Source organism: Amphiura filiformis, chromosome 4, assembly GCF_039555335.1.
Source record: "Amphiura filiformis chromosome 4, Afil_fr2py, whole genome shotgun sequence".
NCBI lineage: Eukaryota > Metazoa > Echinodermata > Ophiuroidea > Amphilepidida > Amphiuridae > Amphiura > Amphiura filiformis.
This window is the reverse complement of record NC_092631.1, coordinates 63,721,110-63,740,272: the sequence shown is the minus strand read 5'-3', so window position 1 is coordinate 63,740,272 and position 19,163 is coordinate 63,721,110. Positions and strand designations below refer to the sequence as shown.

Genomic DNA, 19,163 nt, shown 5'->3' with positions numbered 1-19,163 from the left:
TCGATAAGCGAGCACGCCGCTTATCAGAGTCTCTAGCGCCGCTACCACGCTTGCCGAGCACCCGGTAGGAAGGTAGCGAACGACCACGGGGCAACGTCGAACTCTTCCGCGAGGTTAATCTGTTAGCGGTGCTAACAGCTAACCTCAACGAGAGTTCTATGGGCCTAGCCCATAGGATGTCATCTCGCCGCCGGAGAATGCCTGTCTGTCCCTCCAGTCAACTTACGGCTCCGACTTTGCTGATGCAATGAAGAAGTCAGACTCGGTGGGACAGGGGCTACTTTTGGACAGGCCTTTTAGCGCCACGGTTGAGGACCGGGCAAAGAAGGCCACCAATGAGAGCACTCTGAAGAAGTCGGAGGCTGCCCTGACCAAGGGAAGGGCAGTAAGGCGAAGAAGAAGCACAAGAAGAAGAAGTCTTCTAAGCGTTCTTCAGCGCCAGCTCCGCTTCAGCAGGACGCTGCACCACAGACTACACCCGAGCCCGAGGCTACTCCAGCACCTCCCAAAAAAACTGGGAAGCGCAAGAGTAGTGCTGGACCGATGGCAAGCCCCCCTAAGAAGAGCCGTTCTTCTAAGGGTGGCAAACCAGATCGGTCCTGAGGGCACGGCGGTCGACAGTCCATGCCGGCAGGTTTGGACTTCCCACAGGGATTCCCCTGTGGGCGGCACGCTGTGCATTACGCCCAGAGATGGCATGCCATCTCACCGGCGCCTGGGTATTGTCAGTGGTCAGTGGGGTTACAGGCTGGAATTTACCAGCCACCCTCGTGGCGCCTGCACGATTCAGAGGTCCACGGTAGTGCCGCCAGACGGCCCCCAGCGTCGGGCACTACTGTCAGAGGTCACTCAGCTTCTCACGAAGCAAGCGATTGTCCCGGTCTACCCCCTTTCACCAAGGGGTTTTGGAGCACGCTTTTTCTGGCTCCAAAGAAGACCGGCGACGATTGAGGTTCATTCTGAACCTCAAGCCGCTGAACGAGTTCATCAGGCCCAAGAGGTTCAGAATGGAGACTCTCGCTTGGTGCTAGCCTGCCCCATCAAGGGTATGTGGGCGGCATCGCTAGATCTCTCGGACGCATATCTGCATGTTCCGATCGCACCTCAAGATCAGAGGTTTCTACGCTTCAAGGTACAGGGTCAAACTTACCAGTTTCGATGCCTGCCATTCGCTTGTCCACCTCCCCAGAGTGTTTACACTCCTGGTCAGGGCGGTGGCAGCGCATCTGAAGCGCAGGGGAGTCAACATGTGTTGCTACCTGGACGATTGGTTCATTTACGGACGCACCCGCTGGAGACACAGTGTCTCGTGGAGTTAGTAGTCCAGACGGTGCGGGACCTGGGATTTCTGATCAACGCCAAGAAATCCAATTTGGTCCCGACGCAGACACCACTATTCTTAGGGGCCCAGATCAACCTCAAGGAGGGGATCATGCGGTGCCCTCACCGAGAGGGTGACGAACATGGCGAGGTGTGCCCGACTCTTGGCCGAGTCAGAGGGGCACCCGCTGTGGCATGGATGAAGGTTTTGGGCCTTATGGCCAGTATGGTAGACCTCGCACCGCACTGCCGCTTTCACATGAGGCCTATACAACTACACCTTCTAGCCTTTTACAGGCCCAGTCGTCACCAATATCCTCGCGGTTCCGATGTCGGAGATCGCGCGAGAGGAACTCTGGTGGTGGACCCATCAGCCCAATTTGACTCAAGGTGTCAGGTTTCCTGCACCAGCGGTGCGCCACGTAGTGACGACCGACGTCAAAAGCTGGGCTGGGGGGCTACATCCACGGGACTCAGTCTCGGCCCTATGGTCGGCCACGGAGACGGAGTTCCATATCAACCTTCTCGAACTTTGGGCAGTGGAGAGAACTCTCCAGCATTTCGAGAAGGTGATCGTGGGATCTCATATCGTTGTCCAAACAGACAACACAACCGTGGTGGCCTACCTCAACAGACAAGGGGGCACCAGGTCACCACGGTTATGCCTGCACGCACTACGCCTGATAGGGTGGTGCAAGGCCAGGCAGATTACGTGAGAGCGATGCACATAGCGGGAGTCACCAACATCCTCGCGGACGATCTGTCACGAGGAAAGGTGTCGGGACCTACAGAATGGTCCCTTGCTCCGCAGGTCGCCCAGGCGATCTTCGAGGTGATGTACCACCCCGCGATAGATTTGGTCGCATCTCATCGAAATCATCAGCGGCCGGTGTATTGCTCAAGGGTCGCAGACCCACAGGCATTCGCCGTGGACGCTCTGGCCGGAGACTGGGGAGGAATGACTGCTTACGCCTTCCCCCCGATCTCACTGCTCGCAAGGGTGGTGACCAAGATCGGGAGGAGGATTGCAACGCATTCTGATAGCACCGTTCTGGCGAAACACCTGTGGTTTCGACCGATGGTGGATCTACTAGCGGCTCAGCCGCGAGTACTCCCCGAGTTACCAAATCTACTCCGGATGCCCGGAGGAGAGGTACCAAGTCTACCACTAGAGCACCTGCAGTTAGCTGCATGGCCCTTATCAGGAACGTCGCGGCGGAGGGAGGCTTTTCATCAGAAGCTGCTCCCCTCAGCGCCGGGGGTAGACGAGAGGCGACCCTCCGTACGTATAGTCCGCGTTTGGCTCCCTACTACGCATGGTGCGATGAGAGAAATACATCTCCCACTAGAGCCCCTGTGCCTCTAGTGGCAGATTTTCTGACAGAAAAGTTCAGGTCAGGACTTCAGCAGGCAACGATAGCCAACTATAAGTCAGCCATTCTCTCGATTCATCGGGATTTGAAGACGGGTCGACTATCAATTCAGATGGGTCCCTAAGTCTTCTTCTCGACGGTATGTTCAACGAGCGCCCGCCGAAAGGAAGGTGGTCCCTCCATGGGACCTCAACACAGTCTTGGAGTATATTAAGGGTCCCCTTTTGAGCCCCCTGTCAAAAGCGACCCTTAAATACGCCACTCTTAAGGCGGCCTTTCTTCTGGCGTTGGCTTCGGGACGGCGCTGCTCAGAGTTGCACGCAGTCTCAAGTCAGCCTCCGTGATTTACTAACAACGGAGCGACGCTGTTTCTTCGCCCGGATTTCCTTGCAAAAATGAGCGAAGTACATTCCGACACTTCGCCCTCTTCCTCCCCAATATTGGGCAGGGTTCGTCAATAGTCAAGACAGGTTGTGGTGCCCGTGAGGGCGCTACAGCACTACCTTGGCCGAACACAAACCTTAAGAGGGGCTCATGACCGCTTATTTATCACTCACGCAGAACCGCACGGTCCAGCCGCTAAACAGACTCTGGCACGGTGGCTGGTCCAGGTGTTGAGTGGACTCGGGCGGCAAAAGACGCCGCCCCAAGGCCCACTCAACCAGATCTATCTCATCTTCGTGGGCCTACCATAGGGGGTCCCCATAGAAGAGATTTGTCAGGCTGTGTCTTGGAAGAACCCGTCGTCCTTTTCCACGGTTTACTACAAAAACGTAAACCAACGACCAGGCGATAAGTTCTCCAGGGCTATTCTGCGGAGATAATATGGTGGTTGGGTATCAGGTGTTTTGCGGGCAATCAGAATTCCAACATGGTAAGAACCAGTGTTTCTATTCTTAACCACTGAACTTTCAGTTCAGGGGTTTTTGTCTGTTCACGTAGTCTTTCTGTTTCCCGGCCGTGAGGGGGGGAAATAGTTTGACCTCGCGATTACCATGCTACCCACTCTCCCGATCCTTATCAGATGCTGGCCAATCTTGTACCTCCATCCGGGGCGGCCGGGGTCCGGGATAATCAACATCGGAAAGGTAAGATCGACCGGTGTACTGAGTCTAGTCCCAAACAAAAATGTTTGGTAGACTCAGAACCGTGCGATCTTACCTTTCCGATGTTGATTATCTCGACCCGACCGCCCCTACAAGTTTGGCGAGTAGGGGCTGCCCAAGTCGGATAAGGGGTGATTATCGTAGGTGACGTCACCGAATGGGTGAGTCCACTTTCGGGGATCGGGGTTTTGTTATTTATTCATTTATGTGGGACAAAATGACTATTGGTTTTTTCCGCATCTCGGGATCGATGCAAGAAGTATCTTAATCAACATCGGAAAGGTAAGATCGCACCGGTTATGAGTCTACCAAACATTTTTGTTTGGGACTAAACCTAGTTAGAAACCCTAACCTTTAATAAATCTAACCATTAACCTAAGTTCTAATCCTAATCCTAAACATGACCCTAACCATAGCCTGAACCCAAAACCTAATTATAACTCTAATCCAAACCCTTACATAAAATGCCCTAAGGCAACAAAAAAACCCAAACCTGTTCTACGGGCCCGACCGATCTCATATTTTGCATTTTTGAAGATTTTTTTATCCCCCAGTTGTTTTGGGGCCAAAATCTAATAATTTTGACTGAAGATTTTAGAAAATATGTTGCAAAAAATCTCACTGGTGAAATTTTGGGGTAATTTTATCCTCCGGGAAAAAAACTGACCGACTGACCCTACTTGATCGGTCTGTCCATTCGTAGAACGTTTTTTGTCACATAGACACTAACTGTACCCCGTTTCGGAGTTAATATGGGCTGTTAAAAAAAAGATGTTTGTTTCAGCAACTACATTTCAGTCCTTTCCCCTGTTTTCAAAAAATATATTTTCTTGTTTTCAGAAAAAAAGAAATGTCATAAAGTGGGTTAAAAAGATAATGAAAAACAGTGATTTCAGAATTCATTCCTTTTTCAACAACAACAACAACAAAATACAAGATGCTTAGGGACTCGCTCAAAAGTAGCAGCTCTAGACTAGAGTGGCAAGTTTTCTGTGTCACGGAAAAACAGACAAATTCACAGAATTTAAGAAAAAAAACGGAAAACACAGAAATTCACGGAAAACATGTTTTTTTCCTGAGAAAAATAAAAATGAAGAAAAAATAATGAGATGTGAGGTTGAAATAATGAAAATGAAGTCTGTCTTCAAAGATATCAGGCTTAAAACAACTAAAAAGATAATGCAAGTAACTTCTTTTTACCCCGAATGTGAACAAGGAATTGAAATTAAATCACAGAATTTAGTATTTAAAACCATGCATGGAAAATCGCGGAATTCGGTGTTTTAAATCACGGAAAACTTGCCACTTTACTCTAGACCATAGAATGGAATGTCTAGACCAACTGTTTTAACATGGAAATATTCTGATTTTATTGTTATTAAATTTGACATTATATCAAAGTAATCAAACAATACAGAAATTAGGTTACCTTGAACTTTGATCAAATCACAGTTACTTATCTATTTGACACTTGTGTCAAAGTTAATATCACTCAGCCTCATCATTACATGCAGTATTATTTGATCACTATATCTATATTATGACAATATCTGATTAATTGGTAGTAGATTAGTTCTTTAATGACGTAAATATAGTATTATACAGCTATTTTGGTGAGTTTGGTAGATATGCAGCTTTGCTTGTCTACCTACTTTATTCATGCTATATGGGTATACATGTGATTTCATTATTTCAAAAGTAACCATAGCCGGGATCAGTGGCATAGCCAAGGGGGAGCAAAAGGGGGCAGCTGACCCCCTGGGAGAAATCTTGCCCGCTTTTCCCCCTATGGGATGCTGGCCAGTGGTGTGTGCAGGGGGACTTTGGGTGCTGAAGCTCCCTGCATATTGTTAAAAATCATGTAAAATCAGCCGTTTTTTGGTGATTTTAGGCATTAATCCCCCCGCATAACTTTGAAAGCCCCTCTGAGCCCCCCACAGGGAAAGATCCTGGACATGCCGGTGCTGGCTGCCCTGATATTTCAGATTTTTATACCTTTTTCTGTACTTTTTTGACCATTTTCATCAAAAGTTTGCCCGTAAAAGTTGTCTCTCCCCCTGCCCCTTTGCCACCCTCTGAAAAAAGTGCTGGCCAGGATTTATTTGTTTTGTGGGTGTAGGCTTATAAATTTTATTTTAGTGTACTTTCATGAGAAAAATAAGGATTAAAAATGAAACTGTTAACAAAATTTGAGGCATTTAATTGCCCTGGTGAAGGTAATTTTGGAATGGATGAATGCGACAACTTTGCCAGTGTATTTCTATGTCATCTGTATGTGCAAAAAACAGCCTATTTCACCTAATTTTATCCATAAAGTAATGTGACTATTTTTCTGCAATCCCGGATCTGCTGCTAATATGCCAGAGGATCGATCATAATTTTTTGGTAGCTATGCTCCCTGCAGAACTAGTGTTTTTGGGAGCTGATGGCGTATCAGCTAAAAGAGGTATTTCAGAGCTGCAACCTGTCAAAAAGCAAGCATCTTTGTTGCCTTTCTAATTGAAAATTGCCTAGAAAAAGCCCAGAAAATTAAATTATAGAATAATGAGCAATTTGGGTCTTTTACAGCTGAAACAATCAAAATCAAGGGTCTGACAGTGCTGATTAACTGTATTAAGTGCCCTCAACCTCGTGCCCGTTCTAACCAAAACTACAACATGTTTAAAAAGTTTTAAAAACATTAATGTGTGTTTGCTGGGGAACTAATCTGTTCTTTCACCATCAATACTAATTGAAACCTAAAACCAAATCCCCATTGAAACCTAAAACCAACTTTTTGTTCACAGAGTGAACATTTCCCCCACTTGAACCCATATCTCATATGCACAATTTATCCCTTACATGCACTGTGTCTTGAATAATGTAGCCCATCAACCCCTGTGGTTAAGAGGCTAGGAAATAATTCCTAATGTCTCATACCCAGGTTTGTATCCCTTTATCTAATCTTGCTCCACATGACAAGGACTTTTTAGCACATCTTATCTTGTATTGAGACAATGGCAGCCAGGACTATTTTTTTGCCTTTTTTCTAAGCATGTTTACTATTGGATTGAGCCATCACATGATTATAATAGGCTTTACTGATTGGTGGGTAAGGTCAACGCTATTGTTTATTTTGGGATAAGGGCTGAGCATATTACTGCATACATGAAAAATACACTGTTATTTTGATACAGGCGATTTACTCAATTTAATACTTCCAACTGACACCATTTAGTTCCTGTTATCTACCCAGTAATGTTTGCTTATCTTAATTGGAACCTAAATAATTATTGGGCCATGGTTATTATCTACATGGTATATTAATTGAATTCCATGATAGTGATAGGCCTATTGATTTGAAAGTTTGTATTTCAATGAGTTTCTTGCTGGATGGAGAGTTATAAACCAGAGTCAGAATGTAGGTATCATTATGCCTCAAATCACTAATTCATTGTAAGATCAGTGCACAGTAGGTTAGATATGAAAATGGAAAGTTAGAACAAATTACTATACACCTGATCGTGAACTGTGTCTTTTTGAAAGACTCTTCTTGTTTATATCTCAATTGATTTCTTACTATTCCTGCAATATCAATATCAAAACATTTTGATCGAATTTGATGAGTTGGAGGTGATCAATGTGTGATACAATTCATTTGCTGTGTTAAATTGGGTGTGTATAATGAGTATTTTCATTATTTATCAGCGATCCATGTAGGGGGTAGTGGTTCCATCTTTTCAAAGTCCATACAAATTAAAGCTATAATCTGGTAATGCGTGATTTGCTCCACAGCAACATCCTCAATTTTTCTTGAATTTCTACTTTTTGCATGATTGTAATGCCCAGTGGTGTAAATAAAGTGTGAAAGAGCCTGAAGTGCTTGAATTACAATAAAATTTAAGTTTTATATTAAATCCGGAGATCTCGGGTTTAATCAGATTTCGCCGATCCAGTGCTTGCTAACACTTCTCATGAATGTTAGGTCATGTGTAATTGTATCATTGAATCAGTGAGATATAAATTGTGTGCATATCGCTTTTCGCTATAGACCTTTTTCTGATGACGTCACTTAATCGATATTGGGGTCTCAGATGTAAACAAACAACACGTGCGTTTCCCACATGCCCACAGTGTGAAAACACCAAATACTGAGTATTTTCTCCTCTGTTCTGTCATCTTTCACTATAGCTTCCATAAAATAAATGTTTTTTAAGGGAACTGTATACTGGTTACCTTTGTTTCTGATTGTTTTGATACCACAAAATACAAAAAGATACGGAAAACCCGTCATGCTATAATGTTTGTTTTGTTTCACATTTTTGTTTACTTTTACACCGTGACAAATGAACCGCGTACTGCGAGCTGGCAATTCAGCATGGGGCGCCTAAGCGTGGCTCAAAGTTGATCGCAGCACCGGCGCCGTATTTGCGCTTGGGTGCTGATGACTCGAATGCTGGACCCCAATATCGATTGATTGGTGACGTCTGAGAAAAAGGTCTATAGGTTCGAAATTAAAAGAGAGCAATGTGATCAGTGAAAAATAACATTTAAATAGGAATCTATTCTTTATGCAAATCATACATTATTGCTTTAAGTGTTACCAAATGACGAGTGCCAATGCAAGAAAAAATTATCCTTATATATTTCATGGGTATAAAATTAAACTTGACATTTTACTTCAAAAGAAAATTCCTTGATACCTTGCCATTGGGTTGCCTGTATATAAAATCAAGCCTTGACTTTCAGAAAGAATACTAATAATACTTCATCAGAAAATCTGACATGCTGTTACCTTGGTTACAGCATATGGCAATTTAACATCATGAATTGTAAAAAATAGTGATTACAAAAGACATTATTGGTTACACAAGATAAAACAGAAATACTAATGTAGATACCCAGCTTTTGCTCTGAAAACAATATACAGAAGATATTCTTGTAAACAAATGAAACAAATAAAGTGCATTCCTATTTTGAAAAGAGAAATGATTGTAGTCCAAACAAAACAACCAAACAATCAAAGGAAACAAATAAACAAAAATTGACTGTTTGTTTTGATATACTTTCGCTTCCTTCCTTCATCAGACAGCAGTGGCGTGCGCAGCACATTGGAAGTGGGGGCCAGGTTGTTCAGTTCCCCCGAATGGAGTCTGATTAGGAGTGTAACATTGACACATTGACGCCCTTGTTTGAACCCCCTCTAACCCAATGAGCAGTGGATGTTTGTTTTGCTGTTACCCAATGACCATTTTTTTCTCTAAAATTACCAGAATTATGTTATATTTACTACATTTAGTCCCTGGATTTAGAATCCTTTTTGACATTTTCATACAAAAATGTGCCTGCACTGCACCCAAAATTGTCTCTTTATTATGGGCTTCTCACATGTGACCTTTTCCAAGTTAGATGTCAGTCCAAGTTAGATGTCAGTTCAAGTCAGTTCCTAAGAACCCAAGTTCAACAAGAATTCTATATCGGGGGCTGCCATTTTCTTTGAAGTGGGGGTGGGGAAGGGGTGTAGAATTTGTATGCCAAAATGGCTGCCATTTTCTTTGAAATGGGGGTGGGGTGGGGAAGGGGTGTAGAATTTGTATGCCAAAATAGGGGGTCATATTTTTTTACACTAGTGACTCAAATTTTTCATGTGCTATGTGCACATTCTTACAATTTGTGTGCACAATCTTTAGTTATGTAATCTAAATTTGTACACACGGGCATTCCTTACTCTTACAATCAACCTTTTTGCATGTTCCGCACACATTTGTTACATTCACAAGAAATATTTAGTTCCAACAAGATTTTTTTTAAATCTGTGTGGATAGAAGGGGGGTCATACAAAATTTTAGTCTGAGATAGGGGATCATACAAAAATTTCAGCCTGCAATAGGGGGGTCATAAAAACCCACATATTCATAACCCCCACTCTGACATTTTTTTAATCAAAGATTTACAAAAATACAAAAATGTACAACACAAATGGTGCCTACTATTTATAAGCCCCAAACTTGGCATTATTTTCAGTTCCCATTAGCCCCCACATAATCAAGCACTGAACAGAGTGACAAACACCTATAAGCATAAATAGGTCAACCTAATGTGAGTGTCTCACAGTGGCTCTAGAACAAGGGGGAAGCCCCCCAATAATTGGTGCCTATGGGCAAGTACCATAGGGACCTCTAATAACTTGGGCCAGGTGCCATTGCCCCCCCCCACCCCCATATTTAAAATCTTTTGGAGCCTCTGCATCATGACTGGCACTAAAAGTAAAAGGAAACACTTACACACAATGTTATCCTTTGATATAAAAATGGTATAACTCAGGGGCGGCGCCACAGGGGGGGCAAGGGGGGCAATTGCCCCCCCCCTATGATTTTCAAAAAAGAGGTAAAAGGAAGGAAAAAGAGAAAAAGAAGAAGGAGAGAGAAACGGGAGGGGAGAAAAGAGAGGAGGAAGAAGAAAGGAGCAATTCCCTCCCTGGCCATGGTTAGAAGGAGGAAACTCCCCCTTCGGACATCTTGCCCCTTGTGGAATGCTGACCTATAGGCCCTACGCGGTTTTAAAGTTGTTGGTTTTTATATTTTGGGCCCATTTTCGGCAAATTTTCCCCCATAATAGTCACATAGCCTCTCTTGCCTTCTCCCAACTACTTTCGCTCGCTACACTCGCGAATGGGCAAATTTTGTCCCTTTTATGAAAAGCATAAAAACTGTTTTTCCCTCGCTACGCTCACAAAGTGGACCTTTTCGGCTTTTAGTGATCATAGGGGGTGACAACCTCCCGCCTATACTTTTGATTGCGGCTTTCAACTTGATATATTTCCAACCTCAAGACCCCCCCCCCCCATTCATATCATTATATCGTGCCAATTTATTAAAAAACCCGGCATATCATATACAATGTAGGCCTACCTGACTTAACATACACCACGTTATGACCAGAGGCGTAGTTCCGACCGGGGTGTGGGGTATAGGCCTAAATCCCCAATATTTTGATAGGGTAGATGGTCCATACAATCATTCCCCAATGTTGACGCCTGTATGTGGGTTTCTGACCAAAGTAACCTCATATTTGGTCATTTTAGCCTAAAAAGTGCCAAATTTTTTCGCGCTTCGCGCGACATGTTTAACGTTTCCACCATATTTCACTTCGTGCACATTTGTACCATGAACTTATTTTGTTGCCAAAAGGTGCTGGATTTACTAATTGAGTAGGTCCATGCCTAATACCAGCGGGCTGAAAGCCGGGCACGTTACTGAAATCCATAAAAATATGCGGTTGGAAAATAATTAAATAACCCTAAAAAGGGTGAAAATGGTGCATCAAATGGCTTCATTTGTGCTTTCATTTAGAAAAAATTCTAAATTCTGAGGGGGCACATCCCCTCAGACACCCTGCGTCACAAGAAGCGCTGACGGGCAACGCTTTTCAGCTGCATACACATTTTAAACAATTGTTTTGCCCCCTATCAAAATACCCTGGCGCCGCCCCTGGTATAACTTGATGAGAAAGGTCAAGGTGTGGCAAGCTTGATTAAATGTATAATTACCCAACAAATTATGGAATTCCTGACATGTCAACTCCTATTAAAGCAATAATAAATGATTTGCATTTAAAGAACAGATTCCTAAATGTTAATTTTCACTGATCGTATTGTCCCCTTTTGATTTCGAGCCAAACAAATAAGGTAAAACAAAGAAAAATGAAACTAGCCTTGGGGACCAACTATAGCGCACCTTTAGCGTGTTTCTATTGAGTCCCCTGCATTTTACCGGTAAAACTGTTCGCCGTCAAATAGCGGCGAAAGGCGGATAACGGTCAGTTTCCATTGCACGTTGTTTACCGGTAAACACTTTCGATGAACAGCGCCAATTGACACACCTTTAAAGTTTGCCGGCGAAAGGTCGTGCACTGGGGTCAATCCCCGGGTCAATCGCAAAGCATTGTGGATTTAATATTGTAGTATTTTCTTAATTGTTTGGCTAAAAATGAAGTAGCAAACACGAGAAAAGAAGACTGAAGAATAATGTTTTTTTATTAGCGTTTTCATTCGTTCTCGTACATCAAATTACGCCATTGGGAAATCCCCCTCGGTGATATCGACGTGAGTACTCAGTATTGTTGAGCGCAAAAAAAATAGGTCTTAGAATTTAATCTTTCACAGTTTAATTTCAATTAATATTCTTTTTAGCGAATAGTAATTTAACATCAACAACATAATATTAAATTCATGAAATCTTTCTAATTTTCTGAAGCACACACCGCCGCGGAATTCCGATTTGATTTCTATTTATTTCGCATGCACAGCTGGATTCATCCGCTGATGTTGTTCTTGTTGTTTTATTTCATGGCTTTTACTAGGGTCATAAATCATAACTCATGTTAAATATTTAGCATAATATGTATAATGCAAGGATAATGCATTATGAATATTTCTTCCATTTACTTTATTTATAGCACGCGAGTCAAATATTTGTATGTGATTAGGCCTAAGAATTTTGGCGAACGGAATGGTATAATCATATGGTATAATACATAAACAAGCTAGCTCATTGATGATACAGAGGTCAATTTCATGACTCAACTTCCGCTTTTCTTCCCTGTATGCGCATTCAATCGGAACGGAGTGAGTTTCTATTGACGTTATCGGTAAGCGTCCCGCTATTTTCCTTCCTCAAGAAGGAAAACGCGTTACCGTAAAAACTCGCCTCTGTTTACCGGTAAATAGCGGGAAGGTCAGTTTCTATTGAGCAGAATTAATCCCTTTACCGTCTTTTTACCGGTAAACGGTCCCAATAGAAACACGCCTCTTGAAGACTTCTTGTATAATCTCTGTAGTATTCACCATTTTAACTCACCTTTTTCTAACTCTCCAATTTTAACTAACTGTTTACCTGTGCTTTATTTTCTTGCAGGGTTTTGACTTTAAAGGTGCCATGCAATTTCACTTTGAAGACACAGCAAAAAAGAAATCAATAAGTAAAGATGTGAAATTGACCAACCAAACCAATGTTGGGGATTTGCTTACTGTACTGACAGAGAAATTCAACATCTCAAAACATGACAAGAGGAAGAAAGTGATATATCAAATTGATGGACAATGTAAGTAAATAAAGGGCTTTGTTTAAATTAAGAAGACAGCCTAAATGTCTTACCTTAAAGTTTGTTTGGTTTATATAAGGCGGAATAAATAAGACTCGTAACACCGGGTATTAATATAGAATGGCATACACACAGTTGGGCGCAATGCTTAGTGCTTACGCTAGTTGTGCGCTGCGTAATGCGTGACGGGCGCACACTTAGGTGAATTTACGCGAGCATGAGTTGGGACTTTATTGACGCGCGCAGTAACAAAAGCCGAATAATTTCTGCCTTATATAAGCTGAACAAACTTTAGCAGGTGTAAGACAAATTATGTAAGATACAAACACTATATTGGAGAGTTTCAATATAATAATGCAGGCCACGTGTCAGTCCGCCCATGCTTTCCTTTCTATATAAAAGGGGTTGTTTCATGAACAAGAATATTGAATTTCATACTGGAAAAGTTGTAATCACTTTACATAATGTTTTTGCGCTGGAAATTCTTACAAAGTGTTCATAGTGGCTTAGCTCAGTTGGTAAGTTGCTAAGACTCCTGTACATGAGTGTTTGACCAAGGGTGTCCTCCTGTGTGTGACTGTTTGAGCCCCCACAGTGTCTATTTTCTGTACTCATGGAAACAAATTGAACCAAGTTGAAATGCCCCATACAAGGAAGTTACTGCTATTGTACAGGTAATCCTGGCTGCAATGGTTCATATATATGTAGGCTGACTAGGATATGTGCTTATATAGAGCTGCATCTTTGAAAGATGCTAAATGGTTTAGAAGGTGTGTTTTAGGCCGAAATGGCCAGTGACTTTCTGTACAGCACAGTGATTGCAATTACCTTAAAAGTAATGTAGGTCTAAAGCTTATGTATCTGTGGCTTTTTTACGACATAGGCTTGTAAAAAGCATTGCTCATCAATGCTACTTAATGTTCACCTCAAAGAGAATAATGAAACTGTATTTTCAGTCAATTAATCCAAAAGAATGCTTAAATTTCTCACGATGGATCCGGAAATGATGATATCATGCCGATTAGAAGCAGATAAATATAGAATATAAGTTCAAAAAAGAAAAAAGAAGTAGTTGATGTGTTTGTTTCCTGCTGTTATTAAAGTGTAAGCTAGTAATGCTATACCAAGTGTCTTAAGTGGGGCGTCTTAACTAGTCTTATGGTGACATGGGCGGTAACAGCCAATTTTAAGTTTGTTCAGTTTGGGGGTTTTATATGCTTAGGGCAACTGTGTGACATTTAGAGTCAAATTCTACAAGATTTCTTCATGGGGTTTGTTTGGATAGCACTGTCATTGTTGTTCAAGATGTTTTCCTATAGAATTTCAAATAGGCCTACACCTACTAACATGAAAATAGTAGATTTACTTTGGCCTCGGGAAACTGACATTACCTGAGAACCATGTCACTGATGAACCGCTCCGCCCAGGACTTTTTTCTGGGTAGGTTGGCCCTTTGGCAGTTCTTGGATGATATTGGTTTTCAGAGCCAACAGTATTATAAGAACCTATCCACAGGGTGACACTCGACTTGGAAGTGACAGGGATGTGTGAACACCAGTTCGAAACTAGGTCTTTTGGTGACAGACTTGACACCAAAAAAGGGGGTCATTTGGTAAGAAGGCCCAAAGAGGGGGGTCTTTCTGTGAGACTGGAAAATCTTACCAAAAAAGGGTCTTTCCATGAGACTAGGAAGATTTTGAGTCAAAATATAAAAGTTGACAAATTTAAAATACAAAATTTTCAAAAAATCTGAAATTTGTTCTAAATACTTGAAAAATGGGGTCTTTTGGTGACACTAAAATTCTTTGAGAGGGACATCACTAAAACAAAAAGGGGGTTCTTTGGTGAGACAGAGTTAAAGAATGTGGGTCAATGTAGCCGCACATCCCTGTCGCCCAGTTTGTAGAAAATCCCCCGCATGTTATAAATATTTTGCAGACCAAATCATTTTGAGGCAAACAAATCAAATTAGATGAAAGCACAGATCCTGGAAAGATCTGTGATGAAAGTAATTTAACTAATATAGGGATGCTCAGAAATAACAGGAAATCACATTTTTTTGCCAAAATTCCATTGATTTAGCAGGATATTCAAGAGTAGAGTGCAGAATTCAACTGTACAAAATGTTGCTACTACTTAGCAGACTTTAATGTGATTTAAGATGATTTTAGGGATTGATCAGAATTTGATAAAATTTCCTGACATTTATCACAATTTTGTACAATCTCCTGTTATTGATCAAGAGTGAGCACGATTTGCTGTGACAGTGTAATCTAATAGGATTTAACACAATTTGAAGCTATTTTGCACTATATACAGTTTGATCTGCTCATAATAGGCGGGGCCTTATAACATCAGAGATTAATATTAATATATTTTATTTTGAGAATTGCCTTGTGACATCTCGTCAGAAGCATCACAATTTATGAATTGAAATCCTATACTTTGTCTACTTTCTTTAACATGCAAAATATAGACCAAACAGGTCAACTATGTCACTCTTAACGTCTGTCTACTTTTCGGCATTAGTGGAAAAAAGCCTAACAATTCCTGCCGATTACAAGCTGATCAAAGTATATATATAATGTGTGTGGGGGATTTCAGGAGGAGAAAATGACTATCCACTCTTTCACAGTTTCATCTTATGTATTACGTATTACAGGGGGCAGGTCAGCAGCCCATATGCATAGGGGGACAACAAATGGGGAGGAGGCAGCAATATGTCCCACCAGGGGGCTGTGCACTCTCTGTATGCATGTAGTATTGCCACAGCTTTTTTAATTATTCACCCATGACACACAAAAATATACATTAATTTTGAGGCTAAATTTGGCCATATTGAAATATTGACCAAATAAGGCAACAACATTTTTTTTTTAATTCAATCATGTAAATCTGCTTAAAATGATGCATAAAATTGCAATTAGACCAAAAAACTTTTTAAATAAGAAAAAAATGTTCCGCGAGTCAATTGTGCTCTTACAATCAGCAAAATTACCTACCTCTAGATGCTGTATTTTTGGAGTTATTATGTTTGAAAAATTACCTTTTCCCTCAAAAACATACAGAGAATATCATTATTGAAAGTCGATTGAAGTTATTAATGTGTCATATTTTGCACTTTGATTGAGGATCACCTGAGAATGTGACAACCCTTGTTACGCATACATTGAGTAAATCCACAGCCCCTTGAGAAGTTTGATCAAAATCCATTTATAGCTTGATATTAAAATCAAAAGAAATAATTTGAAAAAAAAAGTTTTTATCAGCACAAACAGAGTCATTTTGACCATTAGAGGTTGCTGTGAGATCAGTCCTTCTTACCTTGCATGAACCATTGCACTTGGTGTGCAGATCCAACAAAGAGTTTAATTGAAGTGAAATAGTAAATAAAATCAATCAAAACATGCAGTTGAAGTTTCCAAATCTAGATTTTCTTTACTTGTATTTATATAAAACTTTACAAAGCACAAGTTCTATGAAAAACATAACTGCAAGAGAGGACAGCAACTTTTTTAGATGTTATCTATCTATTTTAAACTGCTTTACATGTTAAATGATCCATTTATCTAATTATTTCTGCTCGTTAGTGCACATAAAAGACTTTGCAGAGCTCATCATTATAAAGATCAATGACTCATGGAGACTAATTAGAATTTTATGATGGTTAATTTGTGTTACATCACTAGGAAACAATGAAGGCTCTTCATGAATGAGATAAAACATTTATTATTTCCCCATCTATGTAATTTAATTATCCACAGATATCTTTGAAAATGTCAATTTTAAGCCATTATTTTGTTTAAATGAAATTGGCTACTTTTGAAATGAAAGTTTGTAATAGCCAATATTTATTTGTTGCTTTGCCCCTGTGAATAAAATCTTGGGAGATGTGAATAAAATTGTCAACCATGTAGGACTCCCCAAGAATACATGTAAATAAGTATGCCAACAAAGGTGTAACTTTACTTAGAGTAGTCTGCTTTATATGGACAAGTTTTGAAGTCACTACTCCCCATTCCAGAAAAATACAGAACTAATTTTTTTTGAATAAAAAAGTATTATCCTGTTTTGCCAAATGAAACATAGCTAAATCTTAATCCTTTATTTAGTCCTAACTGGCAATAAAAGTTAAATCTCACTATTTGGTCAAATGTACGAATTAAGGGCCAAAAATGAGCATTTTTAGGGTGTTTTTCACATGCTGTGACAATAAAGTCTAAAGACTTGTACAAAGTCTAATTTGAATTTATGCATGCTAATTTTTGGAAAAGACATGTTTCATTCTTATAACCAATAATTTAATTTAATTTACACAAAAAAGTGAAAATTAAAGCAAAATTTTGGTATATATTCAAGATTTTGAAAGCTTAGACTTGTTCCAAGTCTTTTATTTTTGTGACTTGGTCGTCAGAAAACATGCCGAAAAAAGCATGTTTTTGGCTCTTTTTTGAAGAAATTAGTAAAATAGCGAACATGTTCTTTTATCTCCAGTTAGTACTAAATGAATGATTAGGATTGAGCTATGTTTCATTTGGCAGAACTTTTAATACCAAAAAATTAGTGGTGTATTTGTCTGGAATAGTAGGTCAAGAAAATAGCAGTGCAGTCCGGGAGTGTGGCTGCAGTGGTATGATAATTGGAACATGGATGTTAAACTGTTCAAGGAATTCAAATATAATTCAGTTACAGCTCATGAAATGTTGAGATATAGGCCTAGATCAAAATGTTAAGAACTAAGGGACCGTATGGGGTACCCCCAATTTGGAAAAGTATACAAAAAGGTCCAAATTTTGTCCACTTTTTCAAAATCAGCACCCCCCTTCCCCAATGAAATCCTGCGTACGGGCTTGAGAACTAAAGTGCACATTGCCATTGGGCTTAATCAGGAAACATTTTCACTCACAAAAAAGATCAATTGTTCTAGGAATTGTTTGTACAAGCAAACATGTATACAAGCAAATTGTTTACAACTAACGAAAGTTCAGAACCCTGACTTAGTTATACTGTAAGAGGCATCAAACATCTTATTAATCATAATTAATTTGATTCTCAGATAATTATCACATTATTGGTACCAAGGGTTGACACATACAGTATTGCCTTCCTTATATTAAGATGGAGGAAATGGTCCCTGTAAGTGGGACTAAGTTTGACGGAAACGCACTAGGGTAGTTAAGTGGTAATGTGTTTGGAATGCTATTGGTCTAGTTAGTTTATGTCCTGTGTCTTGTCAGACTGTAGGCAGAGACCATAGATGCTGCAGGCAGCCAGTAACCTGTTGAGCATGTTCACAAGGGATCATACCTCTAAAAAGTGGATATTTTTTCTTTTTCGTATGTGGAAGTGTCAACTTGTTGATGAATGCTTGTGAGATATATGTTTGGTTCGTTTAGATAGGTAAGTGGTGTTAGATTAATTAATGTAAAGATAGCAGAGGACACTGAGAGAAGATTCTAGTAGTACCATTTCCAGACTATTTTCAAATATGTTGAAACTTTTTGAGCAGTGACAACCTTGGTTTCATGATTAAAATTAAATTAAAATTTCATGGTTATACAGATATTATATTCTTGATCTTAATAAAATCTACTTCGTGTAAAACTTCCAATAGATAGGATTTGTTAGAGAAGAACTTTATTATTGCAATCTTTGTGAATGACTGAGGAGGAATTTTTCCCAGAGGAATATATATTTTCTGAAATTTGATTTTTTTTGCTCCAAGTATTAATTAATATATCTATGAGATATAATATTGTTAATTGTTATAATAATTACTTCTAACATTGAAAGATGCAGTATATTTTACAGAAAGAGCTGAACTTTATATGTAAGACAATGAATAGATATATTTAAAAAAATCAAATTATCATCAAATGAAATAGTGGCATGGCATTCTGATTGTCATTTGGAAGAAGTTCATTGTTGTGAGTAAATAGTGTATAGGAATCAAGGGTGTGATTGGGAGTGGGCAAATCCTGGGGGTAAATCTCCAATTGGCTAAGTTTAAAAAAACTTGTGAACAAAAATTGGCTCACATATGGACAGTGCCTTATTATCAAATCAAAGCAGAAAGACCAAAATCATGGGTCACATCTGTAATCCTAACCTTTCATGTGTTTTAACAGTGGCGTAGCATCATAGGGCCCCCAATCAGACCCGGTGCCCCCATCATGGTCGGTGCCCCTCCCAATATGATGTCCCAACTGTGTTTTAACCAGTTAATATCACAATAACCAAGCCCTATTGTGCTATTGGCTGGTAAAAACAGGTGAACAAGTTT

The 19,163-nt window shown here is 40.4% G+C and overlaps 1 protein-coding gene across 1 annotated transcript in view; it reads left to right on the top strand.

Moving 5' to 3' along the window:
- Nucleotides 1–19,163, top strand: part of LOC140151187 (ras-associating and dilute domain-containing protein-like) — a 106,115-nt gene that overhangs the window by 9,192 nt on the left and 77,760 nt on the right. Inside the window, 1 exon segment of the mRNA XM_072173439.1 lies at nt 12,694–12,880. Coding sequence (XP_072029540.1) covers nt 12,694–12,880 — 187 coding nt within the window.